Source organism: Nuphar pumila, chromosome 5 (assembly GCF_984573655.1).
Source record: "Nuphar pumila chromosome 5, dmNupPumi1.hap1.1, whole genome shotgun sequence".
NCBI lineage: Eukaryota > Viridiplantae > Streptophyta > Magnoliopsida > Nymphaeales > Nymphaeaceae > Nuphar > Nuphar pumila.
The window spans coordinates 48,509,667-48,530,265 of record NC_143253.1 but is presented as its reverse complement, the minus strand read 5'-3'; the positions used below and the strand labels follow the sequence as shown (position 1 = coordinate 48,530,265).

Below are 20,599 nucleotides of genomic sequence, written 5' to 3'. Positions count from 1 at the left end.
CTGTTTCAACTGACTGTCTTCCCCTTTCCATCAGATTGTTATTCTCAAGTCTTCACATGGATTCTTTCCTTTGACAGGGCACAAACCTAGTCTAATTTACATAGATGAGGGTTTTAAATGCCTAGCCAATGTGTTCTATGCTTCGCTTGCGAAGAAGATGGGTTTCACCTTTTTTAGAAGTGCAAAATTTTTCAAAACATTTTAAAGGCAACATGGCCTCTATCAGATGTTCTTGTTAGGAGAGAATCATGGCATCGAGAACTTATGCCATTTGGAAGGAGCGCAATGCTCACACTTATGAAGACACCTACAACACTCCATCAAACATATCACAACTTATCCTCTCAGATGTTTATCTCATGGTTGGCAGGAAATGGAGATTTACCAATTGTTAATGGCTCGGGTGCATTTTCAAGAGTTGTAACCCGCTCTTTTGATCCCTTCAGGCTGACCTCTCAATGACCTAAAAGGGCTTGATACACTATCTATTTTTTCTCTGATTGAATGAATGAAGTATTATTTTTCCTATTTCAAAAAAAAAAAAGAATCCAAATCTCATGAGACATTATCAAACATGCTTGTGATTTTGAATCATATGATTATGGGTCACATGAGACGAAATCACGCTTAATTCCAAATCCAATGAGAGATGGTGAGGGACAGATAGAGGAGAAATAAAACTTGATCATTATGGAAGTAAAACCAGAACAAATACGCAGGACTGATTCATGATATAACAATATTGTATCTCTCCTTGATCCTAGCCAAACAACTCCTAAATATATGTATGATGGTTTGGGAATATAGCAGTGGCGGAGCCAAAAGTTTTTAGTTGGGTGGGCAGACTTCGGGTCTCAGGGACAATGCTATGGCCTTGAAGGACGATCCATTTATTCGGACTTGTGGCGGAGCCAAAAATTTTTTGCTGGAGGAACAATCGTTCATGGAGAGATAAAACTTAAATAAGCCTTTGAATTAAAATAACAATTGTTACAAACACAAACAACTAAATTTATGAACATAATAAGATAAAACCTTAAATTGTACTTTTAAACTAAAATAAAGATTGTTCACTTAAGAAATACAAACAACTAAATTCATGAAAATTTTACAATTGGCATCTTCTATTTTTCATATTTTGAAAACAATTCATAATTGCATCATCATTGATGATAACAAATGTCTCCTTCTCTATATAAGTAACCAAAGCATCATTCATCCATTCATCTTTCATTCTATTACGTGGATGACTTTTGATATTATTCATAGCTGAAAATGCTCTTTCAACACTTGTTGTTGCAACTGGCAAAGTTAATGCTAACTTAATCATTAGATACACATGAGAAAATACAATGTGCTTTTGAGTTGCTACCATCATCTCTGCTAGCTCTGCTAAAGATTTTAAACTTGAAAACTGATCACTGTTTCGCATTTCTGCAATATATATATCCAATTGATTTTCAAGTCTAATTATGTTTACTCTAGAAAAGTCCTTAGGGTAAAGCTTAGCAAGACGAATCAACTTATCTTTATCAAAACCAGAAAAAGAATTCTTTGGACTCAAGCATGCCATTGAAAGGAGGAACTCTGTATTTGCTTCAGTGAAATGGTCATTCAACTCTTGAAGTTGCAAATCAATAATAGCATAAAATAGTTCAATACGATAATGATGCAATGTGGTGATCTTTTCAACCTTACATCTTGGTCATCCTTGTGATGTATATGATTTCCCTAGATCAGGAATCAGAATATCAAATCTCTTACAAAATATGGACACTTTGTTTATGAGAGAGTCCCATCCATTGTCTCTCAGACTTTGAAGGCACTGTTTTAAAGTAGTGACTAAACTCATAGCATTCACAATGTCTTGATCTTTTTGCTAAAGTGCTTGTGAAAGGTCATCAGTTATTCCCAAAACTTTACACATCAAATGTAAGCAAAAATCAAATTCAAAATCTTGCAACTAATGATATAAAATAATTGTATCTGAACTTTTTCCTGAATATATATATTCTGCAATGAAATCTAACACTTGAATAACAAAAGAATACATACTGAGTAAATTAACCAAAGCATCGTAATGAGAACCCCATCGAGTATCACCAGGTTTTTTGAAACTTATTTCTTGATTTAATCCTCGTCTTGTTTCAAGTTCACCCAATGCAAGTGCTTCAACAATTCGCATAAATTCTGCTTATCGAATAAGCTCGGATATCTTGCATGAAGTGGAGAAAAAAGTTGACAACCTAACTAATATATTGAAAAACACATCAAGCAATGAATTTTTTTTAGCAACACCAACTAATACCAATTGAAGTTGATATGCAAAACAATGAATATAATATGCAAATACATTTTCATGTAATATAAGACTTTTTAATCCATTAAACTCCCCTCTCATATTACTTGCTCCATCATAACCCTGTCCATGCAAACTTGATATGCTTAATTTATTCTTACAAAATGCTTCTTCAACTTCTTGTTTGAGTGACATAGAACTTGTTTTAAGAACATGCACAAGAGTAAGAAATCGCTCAACCACTTGACATTTTTCATTAACAAACCGTAAAACAATAGCCATTTGTTCTTTAGTTGATACATCATGAGAATCATCAAGTAAAATAGAAAAAAAAGTATCTCCAAGTTCCATGATAATAACATTTGTGGTTTGTATAGAAGCAGCCTTGACAATATCCTTTTATATATCAGGAGATATCAATTTGTTATTTTCTGGAGCACTTTTCAGTACAACTTTATTTATGTCATCATTGATCTCTATAAATATCTTCAACAACTCAATTGAATTTCCTCTATTAAGAGATTCTTCAGCTTCGTCATGCACTCGAAATGCCAATCCTTGACTTAACAAGTATCTGATTGCATTAATAGTTGCCCAAAGGCGAAGTCTATATTCATCTTTCTGTCAAACACTTTAAAAAAAGATAATATGAACATGGAATGTTCCTATGTTTTCCTCATTCTCCACGTTAATTATGGGGATCACACATTGGTTCATGGAATCTTCATCAATTTTGTGTTCAATTGGCATATGAATAATGTTTTTTTTTACTTGTTTTCTTTCTTTTTCTAAACATGGTGAGAAAGAATCTTTCCAGTTATCAAATCCTTCAGATACAAATGCCTCTGCACTAATCTTCTCTATGCTTTTTGGCCTGAAAAGATAACACTGCAAACAATAAGCTTTATGCTTACTTATACTATACTCCAACTAATCCTTATACTTATCATACCAAGCTGGAATGAACCTTCATTTTTGGTGGTTTAGTTGAAATGTATAATCTCGAGGTTGACAAGGACCTCTGATCATATATGCTCTACGAATATTATCTTGGATATTAAGATGATAAATAGAAATAGAAGGACGAAGTGCAGGGTCTGCAGGTAACTCTGATTCTTTAATTTCTGTTTTGCTTATTTTCTGACTTGGTTCTCCTTCTCGAGTTATAGAAGATTTATCAAAGATAGGCATTTTCATTATAAACTTATCCATTCCTATGCAACGAAAAAAAATAAGACAATGTTCTATGAGCCAAATCTCATTACAAAAAAGGATTGAGCAAAATAAAAATGACAATCTTCTATGAGGCTAGTAATATGCCGCTATGCTTAAAACGTTAGTAATATCCCACTAAAAGAATAAACGCACAAGCATAAGTCGAGCATTAACCCATCATCGTACGATCATACGAAGGGGCTCGGTTGCCCGCTTGTAGGCAACAGAGGCTCCCTGCCCGCAAGCTGCAGAGGCAGGGGCAGAGACACTGCACCCTGCCTGCAAGGGTGCCAGAGGCAGGGGCCTCCTCACCCCTGCTTGGCAAAGAGCAGCAGAGGCAGGGAGCAAGGGCTCCCTGCTTGCCAGGACAAGGAAGGCACAGGTGGGAGAAGGGACTCCCTGCCGAGCCTGCCACAACAGAACCCCCCCCCCTAGAAAGGCATGGGCTCCACCCCTGCCGACAACAAGAACAAGAACAAGGCAGGGGGTGAAGCCCCCTATCGGCAATCAGAGGAAGCAGAGCCCCTGCCGACAATCGAGGGACAGAGGGGCAAAGCCCCCTATCGGGAAGGACACGCAGAGGCAAGGGGGGTGAAGCCCCCTGCCGGAAACACCAGCAGAGGCAGGGGGGCTGCCCCCCTACTGGGAAACAGCAGGGGGGGGGGGGGTTCACCCCTTGTCGGGAACCAGGAGGAGGGTAGGAGAGGCTTTGCCCCCCTGCTGAAAAAACATCAAGGAGGTAGAGGGCAGAGCCCCCTGCCGGAAAACATAAGAGGGGACGGGGGGGGGGGCTCGCCCCCCGCTGGGAAACAAGGGGGCGGAGCCCCCTGTCAGGAAACAACACAAGGCAGGGGGGAGTGAAGCCCCCTGCCGAACAACATTAAGAGACAGGGGCCCCAAAGCCCCTACCGACCACACCCGCCGGCAGGCCATGCCTTGCCAAAAAATGGAGCGACAGACAGAGGATTTAGCCCCTGCCGATCGACTAGAAAAGCAAGAGAGAGAGAGGGGTGGGGAGGTTACCTGCGACAGCCGGTGATTGGCGATGTTCATCGGCGAAAGGAAAATGACAAAGGAGTAGGAAGGTTCGACACCGGCGTCTCGCGTCGTTGGAGCTTGCAGCAGAGAGGGAGAAGCTCTGAGGGGGACACCACGGGTTCACTGACGGGAGGCCGTCGGCTCAGTCGTCGATGGCTGCAGAGCACGAGGGAGGAGCGCCGGCGAATGTGGTTGTCGGACCACCAGTGACAGATGAGGAACAAAGGGTCGGAGCAGAGGAGAGAGGGAAAGTGGTGAGGGTTTTACCCTCGCGGGTCAGGCCCGGGTCTGGCTCGGATCCGACTTAAGGGAGCAACATCGACACGTGTCCATTTTTTTTTCTGAGGTGGGCAACCGCCCACCCCTGGCTCCGCCACTGGAATATATCCGTACTGATTAGCTTTCCTGATTTACAAATGTGCACATGGTAACACAGTAATACATATTTATACAAATGTGTAACTACGGTAACGCAATAACATACAATAGTAAACTTCAATATGCTCCCTCAAGGTGGAGCATATTGATCGAGCATGGCCAACTTGGTCTTCAACAAAGAAAAATGATCATTGCCAAGGCCTTGGTAAACAAATCTGCACATTATGAGATCATGTGAATAACTTGTGTTCAGATAATCCTACTTTGGATTTTCTCTCATATAAGATGATAGTCTATTTTGGTGTGTTTTGTGCATTCATGATAAACTAGATTGGCTGCTATGTATATAGTTGCCTTACTGTCACAAAACAACACCATAGGGTGAGGGTGTTGAATGCCAAGATTTGCTAGTAAATATTTGAGCCAAGTGAACTTGCAACTAGCCAAAGCCATCGAGCAATACTTTGCTTCCACAGAGGAGTGAGAGATTGTATACTACTTAGATTTCCAAGATACGGGGTTTTTGTCAATCATGATACAGTAGCCCCAAGTGCATCTTTGTGTCATGGGACAAGAAGCTCAATCCAAATTGCAATAGTTGATGACATGACGAGACCATGAGGATTCCTTGTCTAGGTATACCTTTGAGATAACAAAGTATCATGAGTGTTGTTTTCAAATGTGGAGTACATAGTTGACTCAAGAATTGGCTAAAGATGTGGACAACAAATAGAATGCTAGACCTTGTGATGGTTAAATAAACAAGTCACCCAATCAAACATGGCTTGGATATTCTAAAGTAGCCCCATCCTCGTTGTTAAGCTTCAACTATTGTTACATAAGAAAGCTACATGGTTTGGCTCCCAAGTAACCCATGTCATATTTGTTTTGAGAGAAAAAATGCCTCGCTTGGACTTGGGCACTTCGATTCTCCAAAAATATTTGAGGTGGCCAAAGTCTTTGAGACGAAACTAATCATTAATATGAGTTTTCAGCTCTTTGATATGAATTTGATCATCTCCAACTATGATAACGTCATCAACATATACCAATATGAATATCTGACTTTGTTTTTTCATTCTGAAAAACAGTGAATAGTCTGCCTTTGATTGGGTAAAACCAACTTTCTTTAAATATGTGGAGAGTTTCGTAAACCAATTTCTTGAGGATTGATTTAATCCATAAAGAGACTTGTTAAGGTGGCAAATATGTTGTGCTCCCTTACTATAAAACCTGAGAGACAATTGCATGTATACTTCTTCATCTAACTCCTTGAAGAAACACATTTTGACATCAATTTGGTATATATGCCAATTACATATGGTAGTAATAGCAATAAGACAATGAGCAGTAATAAGTTTAGCTACGAGTGCATATGCATCATTGTAATTGAGACCTTTAATTTGAGTGTACCCCTTGGTGACTAAACACAATTTATATTGTTTAATTGAGACATCAGAGTTGCATTTAACTTTATAGATTCACTTACAACCAACTGGTTGTTTTCCTTCAAGTAAATCCACCATTGACCAAGTGTTGTTCTCTTTTAGTGCTTGGATTTTTGCGACCATGGCATCACACCAATGTTGGTGTTTCATGGCTTGGAGAAAGGTTCTTGGTTCGAAGTTTTGAGTGATAGTGGCTAGAAAAACTCGATGACAATAAAAAAATTTATCATATGCAAAGTGATGGCTAAGAGGGTGATGAGTACTGGAAACCATGTCACACGAATTATCCGATTAAAGTATAGGAACTACAAAATGTCACTTATAATCCTTGAGATACGATGGTTGTTGGCGAATCATATATGATTTTCTGACGTGTTGGGCTTCTTGGATAGGTGACTCGGTAGTGGCAGGAGTTTGATCTATAATGTCCTGAATGAGAGAATTGGACTCTAAAGATGAATTTTGGATTTGAGGGATGTGATCAGTGAACATAGGTTTATAGCTTTAGTTTTGCAAATTACTTTTTTGAGACTTAAATATCGCTATGTGTAATATACTACCATCATCATTGTTAGGAGCTTTATAATCTTCAAATGAAAATTTACTTTTATAGAACTTAACATCTTTGCTAACAAAAATCTTATTTGTTTTAAGATCATAGACTCTATAACCAACTTGACCATAGGGATATCATACAAAAATACATTGTCTAGCATAATTATCAAACTTGTGGGTGTGATGAATAATAAAAGCATGGCAAAAGCATTAAAAAACCTTAAGGTGGTTGTATTTGGGTGCTTTGTTACAAAGTGCCTCGTATGTCATCTTTCTCATCAAGGGTTTTGAAGAAAGGTGATTTATAAGATAAGTCGCGCTGAGAATACATTCACCCCAAAAGTTGACAGGTAAGTTAATTTGAAAATGAATAGCACATGCAACATTTAATGTCCCTATGTTTGCGTTCAACAAGCCCATTTTGTTATGGGGTTGCGATGCAACTATGTTTGTGATTGGCCCCTTTTTATCTAATATATGTTTTCTTATTGTTAGAGAAAATTTTAGTACCATTATCAGATCTAATGTTTAAAACACCGATATCAATTTTGGTTTGAATCAACACAACAAAACGTGTGATGATATCATAGGTCCCGAACTTATATCACATGAGGTACACCCATGAGCACTGTAATCATCAACTATGGTCAAGAAGTATTATGCTTCTGACATCGATGGGGTTTGATATGCACCCTATACATCATAATGGATTAATTCAAACGGCTTGAAAGTAGATATAGAACTATTGGGAAACGATAATCTTGTCTACTTGACCATATAACAATTGAAACAATGGTCATGAGGTATACACTTTATTGGATTTAACAAGAAGCTGGAGTTTGGAATTTGACAAATGTCAAAGTCTAAAATGCCAAAGAAATGAAGGAAAAGAAGTGTTTAAAACATGTTTACCATCAATCTCAAGGATGTCAAGAATACCCCGCAACCTACCCGCTCCAATCTTTATCTTCGAGTGTGGGTTTTAAAAAAAAAATAATGATATTCTTTAAATATAACTTCACATTTTAAGTCATGAATTGATTTGCTAATGGAGATAAGATTGAATTGAAATTGAGGAACATATAAAATGTTAGACAAGGTGATTTTTGGTGATAATGTGATGTTGCCAATGTGTGAGACATGAGTAGAAGAACCATTTGGAACCCGATGAGGGGCATGAAACATTTATAGGAGATGTAATATTAGACAAAGAGTTTGTCACGTGGTTTGGAGCTCCTGAGTATATGATCCATAATTGAGACATAAATAAACAAGCAAGATGGGTTGAAAAGATTACCTACAAGGTTGGCCATGAAAGATGGAGATTGGTTACCTAAGTTGGCAATGACCATGATTTTGTTGTATCGCTCTTGGGTTAGTTGGGGAATAAATGGACTCGGGTTCACCTTCTTTGGTGTGGTTGTTGTGAGGTTGGCATTGGCCTGACCATTGGAACGAGCATTGAGAGAACTCCTTGGCCAGTTAGGAAAACTGTAAAGGTAATAATACTTTTTTTTTCATGTGTTTTAATATACCACAGTGGTCACATTTTGGTTGTGGAGGACCTTGATATTTGGGGTTTTGGTTATTGGGCAGATTTTGGCAAATTATGGAGTTTTAAGGAAAACATGTCATTTTTATCGTACAATACATTCATTTTTCAAAAAGAAAACTTGATCATTATAAAAGCAAAAGTAGAACAAATATACATGACTGATTCACAATATCACAGTATCACATCTCTCCTTGATTCTAGCTAAACAACTCCTTAATATGTGCATGATGATTTGTGAAGATAGCTATACAAAATAGCTTTCTCAATTTACAAATGTGTATACGGCAACACAATAATCACTACAAGAATGAGGGTCAATAGTGGCAACTCTTTGACAATGAAAAAAAAACTTGCCCCTATTGATCAAGCAATAACGACGAGTTTTGTCACCGCTAATTGATAGGTAATAGCAGCCTCATAAATGTTGTATCATTATTACTCTACTACGACCATGAATCCCACCATTATTGCTTTATCAATAACAACGAGTTGGACCTAGACTTTAATTCATTGCTCTTGCATCTTCCTCGTCGTTAAAGGCATATCTATAATGGCAACATTTGGATGTCGTTGTTAAAGATATGTTTATAACAACAAGAATATCTAGACATTAAATATTGTCATTCAAACACTTTAATGGGTATATTTAATGGGCAGAAGATCGCACTGTTATAGATCAATGATGACTAGATCTCTATCTCGTCGTTAAAGACATGTATAATGACAAGATTCTCTATTGTTAAAATAATTTAACGACCACAGAATCTCATTGTTATAAATCAATAATGGCGAGAACTAGATCACAATGTTATAGATTTTAGTCTATAATGGAAACACCTATGTCACCGTTATAGAGTCACATTTTAAAAAGGCCCAGGCCCTTATATATATATAATCTTTTTCCCCTTTCCCTCTTTTTCTTTCTTTTGCCCTAGTTGACCCATCCTATCTCTCTCATCCTCCTTTCTTCCATTCCGTCAACTGATTTTGGTGTTCTCTGGTGACCAGTGGTGGTGTGCCACCCTACCTTTCCTCTTCTCCTTGCTGCCATAGGGGCTTGTGAAAGCGCGTGGCTGCATCTCATGGGTGACGATTTAAGGGAATTTGAAGGGGAAAATGCCTAGAGGTAGGTTATTTCTCTCCCTTCTCCTCTAAATCTTGTTTCTCCTCTCATTTTTGGTAGAATTTTGAGGTATATTTTGATGTTTACTTCGTTGTTTTGGCATTTTCTTGAATGTGGTTGATCTTAAGGGGAGGGAACAACTTAGGGAGCTTCTTGAGGCGCGTTTGAGAATCTTTGATACTGGATTTTGCGATTGTGTTGACCCCTCATTCTCATGAATAGTGGCATGCATAGGCACAGTATCATGGTCGAATTCGATAAATGTGTGGTTGTTTTAGCTTTTAATATATATATATATATATATAAGATGTCATGTTGATTGTTCAGCTAAGGCATTTGGGTTCAAAGCTGCATAAGCGATGCATGCAAAGCTAACATGAGCAAGCGAATACTTGGCGGGAAGTCAAGCCAACTAAGGCAGTTGTTCTCAAGAAGACACTTGGACTAAGGCAAGGTTCGTGAAAGGATGGTCGAAGAACAAGTGCCGTGCAATCCCGACGACAAGCGGCGAACCTTGAAGGGCATGGAGTGACCGGCCGAAAGGCATGGGCAATGTGAGAATCGGCCCTAAAGAGAAGGCAGGCAGTTCAACTGCCTAACCGCACGGTGCCTTGGCACGACGCCGAAGTCTGAAGGCATGCAGACTGAGAGGTGGGTGGCAGCCGTGGGGATTGCCATCTACTCGGGTGTTACTAGGTGGTTCCAATGGCCGCAAACAGTGCGGTGGCAGCCTGAAAAGGCAACCACCTGCCTAAGGCCGTGGGCAGTTGCCTAACCGGCCGAGATAGTGCCTAAGCGTCACCCGAGTTGTTCGGTTATCTTATAAGGCTATAAGATAAAAGACTTATGTAAAAGTGTAAACAGGAGAGGTGCATTGGTTTTGTACTTGTGTTCTTTTAAGTTAATGAAAAAGGCCAAGTGAGAATTTTGGCTAAGTCCTTTGTGTGTCCTCAGAGATTCTCAAGAATAAAAACCTTTGGGCCTTTGCAGACTTCACAACTTGTGAGTCATTTATCGGGCTGCTGAAAAATTGATCGTGTGACAGCAGGCTAGGGGAGACCTGCCGATCGGAAGCCAGTCAATGTGCCGTCGGTGATTAGGGGTGGTGGTGTTCCTTGGATTAACTGAAAAAAAAGAGCCACATCTCTCGAGTGCCGCAGTTGATAAAACCTTTTGAAGTCCCTTTTAGTAACGACCAAAGAGTGTGCTGAAGAAGATCTACTTGAAGTTAGGAATGTCAAACCCTATAGGGTGTGATAAATAAAAAGACTCGATTAAGACCTGGGTCTAGACTCGAAGGTCCTATTAATACATGGATTAAAGTATAGTTTATGAAATTTTATACCAGATCTGGACCGGACCTGAGTTCCAGTTAAGACCCATAATTTTTAATATAAAAATAATAATAAATATGATTTTACTGTGTATGGTCTGGGTCTGCTTCATGTAGTTCTTATTGGTCTGGCTATGTTTTTTCTTATAGTAGACCCAATTAGACCCGGGTCCGGACTCAATACCATACCCAAAAATCTGGTCCAAAGACTGGTTTCAACTGAGTCCGAACCAAACCCGACCCGTTGACACCCTTACTTCAATCTTCAAGTCTTCATATATGATCGATGGCGGGTTATATTCAATCCCTATCGCACATCCTACTTGAGAGTGGGCCGCAGTAGGACGGCGAACTGCTCCGCAAACTTCAAGTCACACGTCTCTCTCTCTCTCTTATGACGATTTAGTTTCTTGGGGCTTTCTTCATCTGTATCCAGATCCGATTAGGCTACATTTGATTATGTCCAACCCAAATCCGACTGTATCTTGCAGTTGGTTTTGGAGGAAGTTTGTTAAAACTCAGAATTATTTTTCTGGGAATTTGATATTTTTTTTTTTTTTAATTCAAGGTGCTTTTGAGGAGTGTGCTTTTTTTTAAAAAAAAAAAATTCTGGTTATTTTTCGGGGAATTTGATACATATTTTATATATATAATCGGGTCGAATTGTGGGTCAAATTAGGATTTGGATTCAGATGTAAAACCGCATAAGAGTCCAGATCAACTTAGCCAAATCTGCCTAATCAGATATTTGATATTTGACACCCAATCCGATCCATTGACAGCCCTAGTCTGATGGAACCTGGCTTAGGCAGAACCAGATAGGGGTCCGTGTTAAAAAAAAAAAAAAAACAGCCCCCGGAAAATGTTTGTTTATTTTTATATTTTACGTCCAGAATTTTGGATCTTAATTACATTTCAGGACCAACCCAAAATCCGGTTTGAAATTTTATAAGCTAGACCCAAGTCCATGAACTACTTCGATCATGTGGATCCACCTTGGTTAGCTATTTGGGACCAATGCATTAAGCTTGGGCCTTATTGGATCCGGTCATACCCAACCCGCTGAAACATTTCCCCTCCTGAGTGGTCCAATTAGGAATCACTGGTGTAGATAGGATTTCGAAGGGCAAACCACCTGAGTGGCTTCTCTTGTTATCATATTTGTAATTATTTTTTGGCTTGTGACTGGTAACTAAGTGTCTGCCTAAACCCAGCTTTCCTTTCAAAAAAAATAAAAAAAGTTTTGACTGTCTAGTGACTGTATTGAAGTCGCTTTCATGCTGAAAGTTCTTTTTCAGTGTTAAGGGCTTCCCAGTTTCTTTGAGGACGGAAGCATGTCGATCTTAGCCAGCTCAGCCGATGAGGTTGAAATACTGAATTGGGAGGAAGATGGGTACGATGGGATCACCCTCAAGATTGACCAAAAGATGGACGCTGGCGTGTTTGCCTCCAAACTTAAAGCTTCAATATCCCAATGGAAGCAACAGGTGACTATCTATCTATCTTTACACCCCACCCCCCACAAATTTTTTTTCAGAGTCGTCTTTTTTCTTTTTCCAGTTTTGTTTCTTCCTTTTCTTGTTATTGCTGATTTTTGTTTTTGTTTTAGCTGTTTTAAGTTTGATTTGTATTTGCTGATTTTGCCAAAAATTACTTCAATGATCTGATCTTTTCATTTTGTTTCTTTCATCTGCTTTGTTCTGGTCATTAGAGTAAAATGGGCTAATTCTAAAACTTCTCTTTTTATTTTCATTTGGAATCTGTAGCTGGGATGGGCGTTCCATGATTTAGTGTAAATACAAAGGAGAAAGGGCTTCACTTTCCATCCCGAATGCATAAACGCCCATCCCAGCCCCGAGATTCTAAACAGGACCACCAAGGTAGTTTGATCAAGATTTTACCTCTGGACCACTAAATGCATAAACGCCCATCCCAGCCCCGAGATTCCAAACAGGACCACCAAGGTAGTTTGATCAAGATCTTACCTCTGGACCACTAAATGCATAAACTCCCATCCCAACGCCGAGATTCCAGAAGACCTGATTGCGGTGGCTCAGCCTGCCATACCTATGGTGGTTGTGCTGGCAGCGTAAAACTCTGAAGTTAGGATCCCTCCACCAGGGCCTATGCTGGGTGTCAGCTTGTCCAGAGAATAGACACCCATGGGAATCAAACCTTGACCACCCATCTATTGGCCAGGTTCCACCCCACTACGCCAACCCCCACTTGGGGCTAATTCTAAAACTTCTTGTTACAAAGATTCTTTCTTATGACTGACCGCTTGTTACAAAGATTCTGGTTTGCCAAGGTCTTTTTGGGCTGGGTTCAGGTAGGGCCCTTTTTGACCCGATTATTATCGGGTTGGGTGGGTCAGACACCATTGAAAATTTTCTTCTTGTTTTCTTCAAGCCTTATTTGCATGGGTAGCTTAATCCTGTAGCAACTAACAACATAAAATTGAATGCAAATCGGTTGCTTGATTCGTAGAAACTACACTACGAACTATACCACCTATGCCATGAAACTATCAGGAAAAAGAGTTTAGGGAGAAGAAAAGGCAGAATAAATCAAAGTTTAGAACTATCCATTACCAAAACTAATTACAAAGCTCCCATGATGAATACTTATAAGGCAAAGAAAGAAACCTTAATCAAATATGGATATGAGATGGATCCAATTCAAAATCTAAACTAAATAATCAACCTAAAATCCAAATGATAGAAATGGATTCAAATGGATCCTGTGGCCCCGTCGTGCTCCTGCTCCTGCTCCTGCTCCGGCATCAGCTTTGCACGTCTGGTTTGGCGTGCCCGCTTAAGGTGTTCAAGTTGAAGGATGTCATCGGTTCGATAAGCAGGGCGAACATTCCTTGCTGCTTGGTCGAATCCAATAGAAAACTAGCCTTGGTAGACAGGGGCAACTAGTTTCTTTTTAGATTTTCCCCATGAGTCCACATATTGGGGTGCATGTTACTGGTGCTATTTTATTTCAGAGCTGCCAGACTCATGGTTTGGCTGCACAAAAATTTCAGGCCTTATTTGCATGGCTGGCTTAATCCTGTAGTAACTAGCAACATAAAATTGAATGCAACAAGAGTTAAACATACCCCATTTTGCTAATAGATCCTGCATGTTTTTTGCAATTGACAGTTTCAAGCGAGCATGAACCTAGATCTTGTTATGTACTGGTATGAATATTCCTGACTTCCTCTATGTTTTCAGGGCAAAAAAGGAGTTTGGCTTAACATTCCACGTGAATTTGTAGATCTTGTTCCTGCTGCTGTTAAGGTTAACCTTCATTCCCTTATGCTGATCATAAGTTGAAAGAATTTAATTTTTCAGCGTATGCACCTGTCATTGTTGCAACATCCAATAAAAATTTCTGGTAGTTGGTAGTAATCACTTATTCATATTTGGATTTTGTATTGGTAGGATACCTACTTCATGTAATACCTAAAACTGAGAATCTTCTTACTGGGAGTGAATGTGATATCTTTATGTTCATTTTATTAGTCCTAAATTTTTTTGTTATGGTTTTAAAGAACATTTTTCATTTTCTAATTCCAAGTTTAAGCTGATCTCTCTAGTTTCTTGAACGTATTTCATAGAGGTTCCACGGTCCTCTTAAAGGAAATGATAAAATCTGGATAAATTTGTGATGTTTTCAAAATAACATGATTTATTACGGTATAGTATAAAATAACTGATTTTGTATATTTAAAATCTTTTATGTTTTATGAAATATATGATTTTTTTAAGTCATATATATGCCGATATTTTCCAAAGATTTTTTTCAGAAAGAAAGCATTTTATCACCCAATACTGGGATTTTTGACATTGGTTACTCCGCAGACCTTAATTTGACATCAAAAGATATATGGAAGCCATGCATGAATGAAGATCTTTATTTTATGCTTGGTTGAGATGAATCCCTCATTGTCATTCTGTTGTTGTTTATCTATATATTATGTATTTACATGCAGGAAGGTTTAACCATCTACCATCTACTGATTCTTTTTATTGGCTTGCAGGAGGGATTTTGGTACCACCATGCAGAGCCAGACTATTTGATGCTTGTAAATTGGCTCCCTGTCACCCCTCACACTCTGCCTATCTATGCTACACACAGACTTGGTGTTGGTGCTGTTGTGATAAATGACAAAAAGGAGGTACATTATCTGGATCGCAAATTCTCTTATTATTTTTTCTTTTCCAATGTGATATGCTTATCTATGTGCTTCATAAAGGTGCCAAGACTTGTTGATCAGGCATGATAAACTGTGAAATTGTGTTTGGTTTTTAGGGTCTTATTGGTGGTTGTTCTCTTCTTTCTTCATTCTAGAAACAATCCATCTTATATTGCAACATTTATGAGGTGAACTCTAGTTTGAAACAACTATGGAGACAAATCATATAATATGGATTCGTGAATGGCATATATTTTTAGGTGTTGGTGGTCCAAGAAAAGACTGGCCGTTTCAAAGATGCTGATGTATGGAAGATTCCTACTGGGGTCGTTGAAGAGGTCTCTATTTCTCTAGAAGATGTCTGGATTTTTTTATCTTGCTTGAAGAATGCTCCCTGATAACTGTTACCATATCTTTGGGTTTTCTTTGGTAGGGTGAGGATATACTTGTTGGGGTTGAAAGAGAAGTCAGGGAGGAAACAGGGGTAAGCTATCCTAAACTTGTCCATTTCAAATTTCATATCATTCTCTTGCATTCATTTCCTTCTAAGCCCTCAACCATGGAAACTCTGGTGCTGACAGAATCTTTCTTTTTTCGTTGTCACAGATTGAGGCCAAATTTGTGGAAATTCTTGGATTCAGGTACAAAGCATATGTGTTATCAATCATTATTGTAGTTGAATTGGAATGGCAGTAGTTACAACGTTCACCACTTGTATGTACGTATCACAACTAGATCATGCCATGTAAGGTGGTAGATTTATCGAACATGATCTGATGATGAATAATAGAACACCTTTCAGATATCATTAGAGAAGTGGACTGTGATGCTTTTCACTGTTCTAACAAAAACATCAATTAAAATTCTATTATTCATTTTATATTTCTTGATGATACTCATATCTTCACATGCCTGACAAATGGACCTACTCAACGCAGAGGTTATCAAAATGAAATAGTTCTTTTGTTTAGTAACTTCAGTGATGACTTGATGGTACTTGTAGAGAATCCTAGGCTTCTTAAACAACAGATCTCGGTTTCAAATCTCACTGTGGTGCCCTAGACTTCATGACAAAGAATGCCATGACAGAAGCATCCTGTATATACTCATTGAAGACACAGGGAAGATGTATTTCTTTTTCCCGCTATGCACAGAGAGAACCTGAAAACTGCTTCTAGATCTAACCGACTGATCCATACCCATTTATATACAAGTACAAGGTAACATGACACCAGGTCCTTGAACAAATTGTAACAACTAGAATCTTAGCTGAATGATAAATTGTGTTTGACAACTCGTATAGAACTTCAGGACTTAGAAGGGCCGTCCAGTGCTTCTATTCAAACGCCTAAGGGGATGTCCACAAAGACCAATCAGTCAATGAACTCTTGAGAAGAGCTAATGCTTATCTTGAATATGTTATTTCTCTTCACCAACTTTAGTCGGGTAAAAATCCAATCCTCATGATGCACCGTGACTGTTCAATGATGTTTCTGTAAACATGAAGCTCCAAGAAGAGTTCTTCACTTGGCCTTCATCATAAACGATAATGACAATGAGGTTGCTTCTAAATGTTACTGCATAAGAATGTATGAAAACATGGCTTCATATTTAGAAAATGAGAAACATAGAAGTCCATAATTTCCCATTTATACGTCTTCATGAAGCAATGTAGGCTACATGCTCTAAACAGGCAATCTGTGGGCCAAGTGACCTACTTGTCGTGACCCCAATATGTGATCACAGATATTTGTAGTAGTTGTTAATTTGTGTATGAACCTTCAACCAAGAGTTCTAGTGGAATGCATCTATAAGATATTTGCATGGGTTTTAGCATCTAAACTCGCATAGATCCTTCTATAGGTAAGATGGTGGTGGCACATAAATCTATTTTCACCACTGGAATGAGAAATTAGGCATCTTTTTTTGTATCCTCGACTTAGAAAAGCTTTTGACAACATCAAATAGGACTTCCTATTTGTGATGGAAAGAAATAGTTCACATTATGTTTCAAGCAGATATAGGCTTGCATTTCCATCTTGTCACTAGCCATGTCCATTGTTGGTGTTTGGAGGTAGTTTTTCATCTCATGTTGGTTTATGACAAAGTGATCATCTATTGTCCTTCTTTTGACCCAATAACCCAAAATGTTTTGCCTCTTGCTTAAAAAGCCTGGTTCAAGTGGCTTTTGTGAAGGGGGGTGTCTATCAAGGTACTTCCCTAATCTGATGATCTATGTTTTGGAATGTGTTGCAGAAAACTCTCTCACTGTCACAGGTGTAGCACATGATTGGGCATCATAGTGTTTTTTTATATGGAGGTGCTTGAATCCTGGAGAGCAATTTAGAGGCCACCATCACATCACTTGCATCGTTCATAATGCCTCAATGCAGATAGAAGCTCAGATGTTTACTGTATCATCATGTTGGTCATCGTTTATAAACTTAAGGCCCATCATGTACCAGCTTTAATTTAATTTTGTTACAGAAAACACAAAGAATTTGTCTTTTCTCTTCCAGTTCATTAGGCATTTTTTATATCATAGATGTAATGTCAAGATTTATCTGGCCTAGAGTAAATATTATGTAAATAAACTACATAATGCAGTAACGTAATGGACTGTGTGGCATATGCATCTGAGTCAATTTCAAATTTTTGCCTACGGTTCTTTCCTCTTACTGACTTCAAGTGCTTCAACTGAAACTTTCAGAGAAAGTCACAAAGTCCACTTTAAGAAGAAGTCAGATCTGTTTTTTGTATGCATGTTGGAGCCGAAGACATCCACTATCACAAAACAAGACTTGGAAATTGCAAATGCCCAGGTAAATTTCATTAATTGGTAACCATCACTTGGAGGTTTGAATAAAAATTTTATTTTAAATTTTCAAACAATACAAAATTCCTCAAGGTATTTTCTCCTTTCTTTCTTTCAGATGCTATATTTTATAGCTATTGAGTCTTGTTGTTTACTAGTCATTCATGGTAAACAATGCTCCCTGCCAAACCTTTAAAGCACCTGATTGTTATGGTTTAAATGAGAAGAACAAAATTGGAGTCATGTTATGCATTTCAAGGCTTGTTTAAATAGGTGGTTTTTCTAACAGGAATTGCATTTTGATTTGAATGAGGAGATTTTTATGATTATTAGTTGACTGGGAAAATACTATCTAAAAGTTCCATCGTAAAGAAATGAATGAGTTGATACTTTTTGAGATGATAATGTGCCAGTTATTTTTCTTAAATGAGTTGGTCATCCCTCAACATCTTCTCATTATCTGAGAACATGCTAGAAAAAGCAGCAAAACATTTCTTTTAGATTTTGTTGCTTCTTGGATGAACTGGAACTTTGCTTCCAACTGCAATTCTTTTTTTTTTCTAATGAGCGACATATGTGATCTCCTTGACTTCTGTGTTCACTCAGTGGATGCCGGTTGCGGATTATGCTAAACAGCACTTTGTCCAGGAACGTGAGTCGATGAAGAAGATTGCTGACTTGATCTTGGAAAAGGCTAATAATAAGTACACAGGATTTACTCATGTCAAAGTACAGTCTAGCTCCTCTGCCCACACCTTGTACCTCAGCAACAGCAGGGTACTAGACAATTAAGTCAATTCGTCCTGTAATAATTGACTTTGGTTTTCAGATGCTACTCGTTTTTATACATGGTTGGTTTGCACTCTCCTTCTTGTGTCTAGGAAAAAAAAAAAAAACGAGATGTATGCTATTATAGGGGCTTGTTTTCTAAGTTTGTGCTGTTGTCATTCTATCATTTGGTTTTTAATAATCATCCATCTGCTTATGCTTGCACGTTCTACCATTTGTTTTATGGTGTAAATATGAAAATGAGAAACTTCATCTATTTTCCTTTGGAGTTTGGACCTGTATCTAGGGCTAGTAAATGAGCCGAATGAACCGGGCTTGGGCTGTTCGGGCTGGACTTGTTAAGGGTGCACCCATGTTCGGGATCGGCTCATGAGCTTATTACAAGATGAGTTTTACAAGCAAATCACTAGTTCACTTGTTTTCTGAAAATTTTTGTTTTTTAAGTATTTTTTTAAAGCTTGATAGTATATAAAATACAGCGACACTGGAATATGTTTACTGGAAACATGTTTACCAGACTGATCTAGGTATTTCTTACACTTTTTTCATGAATCTTAATCTGACCCTGCAAATGCACTCGGCACAGTCTGTTTGCTAAGAATTGATTGTTAACACCACCGAGGTGGCATCCCATGTGGTCAGTGGGATCCTGTGTCAAGCTCAAGGCCCAGGATCGAATCCTTCTGTCACATGGGGGCGGCTGTTGATCTGGTAGGGGTCCGCCTAACCCCAGCTTGCCTTAAAAAAAAAGAAGAAGAAGAGATTGTTAATAAATGCAAAAACTTAGTTTTTCCACCGGGCCTACTAAGTCGTACTCAAAGTAAAACCACCTCTTTGCATGGTGGGCACTCCTATAAATGCAAAAAGGTAACCTATAAATGGATTTTTAAGGGCGTTCCTCTAATTCCCCTCTAAACCTTTAAGACTCACATAGGCCCTCGAGTAGGGGTGGCAAAACCTGACACGACCCGCCAACCCGCCTCTTAGGCGGGTTCGGGTTGGGCTTAAGCCAACCCGTTTAATAAATGGGTTAAGCCAACCCGTTTAATAAATGGGTCGACCCGCGTAACCCGTTTATTAAACAGTTCGGGTTGGGGGTATGCCAACCCGCCAACCCGGCTGACCCGTTTAATAAACGGGTTAGGCGGGTGGGTCAACCCACCAACCCGACCCGTCAACCCGACCCTCGAACCTGAGAACCCGTCCGACCCTCGAACCTGAGAACCCGTTTACCCGACCCAACCCATTTATTAAATGGGTTGGTGGGTCGTGTCGGGTTACCTGTTTATTAAACGGGTCGGCTTCGTGTTTGCCACAGCCGACCCGTTTAATAAACGGGTCAGGTTTGGGTTGAGGTATGCTGACCTGCCAACCCGTCGGGTCGACCCGCCAACCAACCAACCCGACACGATTGCCACCCCTACCCTCGAGTACTTCTTTTACTTTTTATGGTGGGTACCTTAGGCCCTTTCTTGGCGCCTGAGGCGGTGGTGTCGCCACCCAACCCTCCAGTGAAGCCCTTGCACAGAGAGAGAGATGCATCTACGGGTGTGGCATGCCCATCGATGCATTTTTTTTTTGCGTCCCCCTCGTTCCTGTTTTTTTTGTAAAGGAGGCGAGGTGGAGCGAAAATTACAGATGATTATGGATGCAGCGGACGTGCGGAACGCTGTTCGCCACGTCCAATGTTTGTCTGCTTTTGATGTTCTCAGCGGGATTTCCGTCCAAATCCCGATGAGAACGGCGCATCAAACATGCCCTTAGGTACCTTTTATAAGTTTTAGGATTGCAGGTAACGAGGTGTGAATCTTTCTGAATCCGGGTATCGGCGGATTTTCTATACGGTACAAGGGTCTGAATCGACC

General features: G+C 39.2%; 1 protein-coding gene across 1 annotated transcript; it reads left to right on the top strand.

Moving 5' to 3' along the window:
- The first annotated feature begins 14,165 nt into the window (after positions 1–14,165).
- On the top strand, positions 14,166–18,917 carry LOC149837534 (nudix hydrolase 2-like). The gene is made up of 7 exons (XM_090006102.1): positions 14,166–14,231; positions 14,975–15,112; positions 15,391–15,468; positions 15,564–15,614; positions 15,737–15,771; positions 17,841–17,952; positions 18,552–18,917. The coding sequence occupies exons 2-7, from the start codon at positions 15,014–15,016 to the stop codon at positions 18,735–18,737; spliced, it is 561 nt and encodes a 186-aa protein (XP_089862228.1). The 5' UTR covers positions 14,166–14,231; positions 14,975–15,013; the 3' UTR covers positions 18,738–18,917.
- Positions 18,918–20,599: the final 1,682 nt, after the last annotated feature.

Coding starts and splice junctions, on each gene's coding strand:
- LOC149837534 (XM_090006102.1), top strand. CDS start 15,014: ATGCTTGTAAATTGGCTCCCTGTCACCCCTCACACTCTGCCTATCTAT. Junction 15,469..15,563: donor CTACTGGGGTCGTTGAAGAG/GTCTCTATTTCT, acceptor TTTCTTTGGTAG/GGTGAGGATATACTTGTTGG. Junction 15,615..15,736: donor AAGTCAGGGAGGAAACAGGG/GTAAGCTATCCT, acceptor TCGTTGTCACAG/ATTGAGGCCAAATTTGTGGA.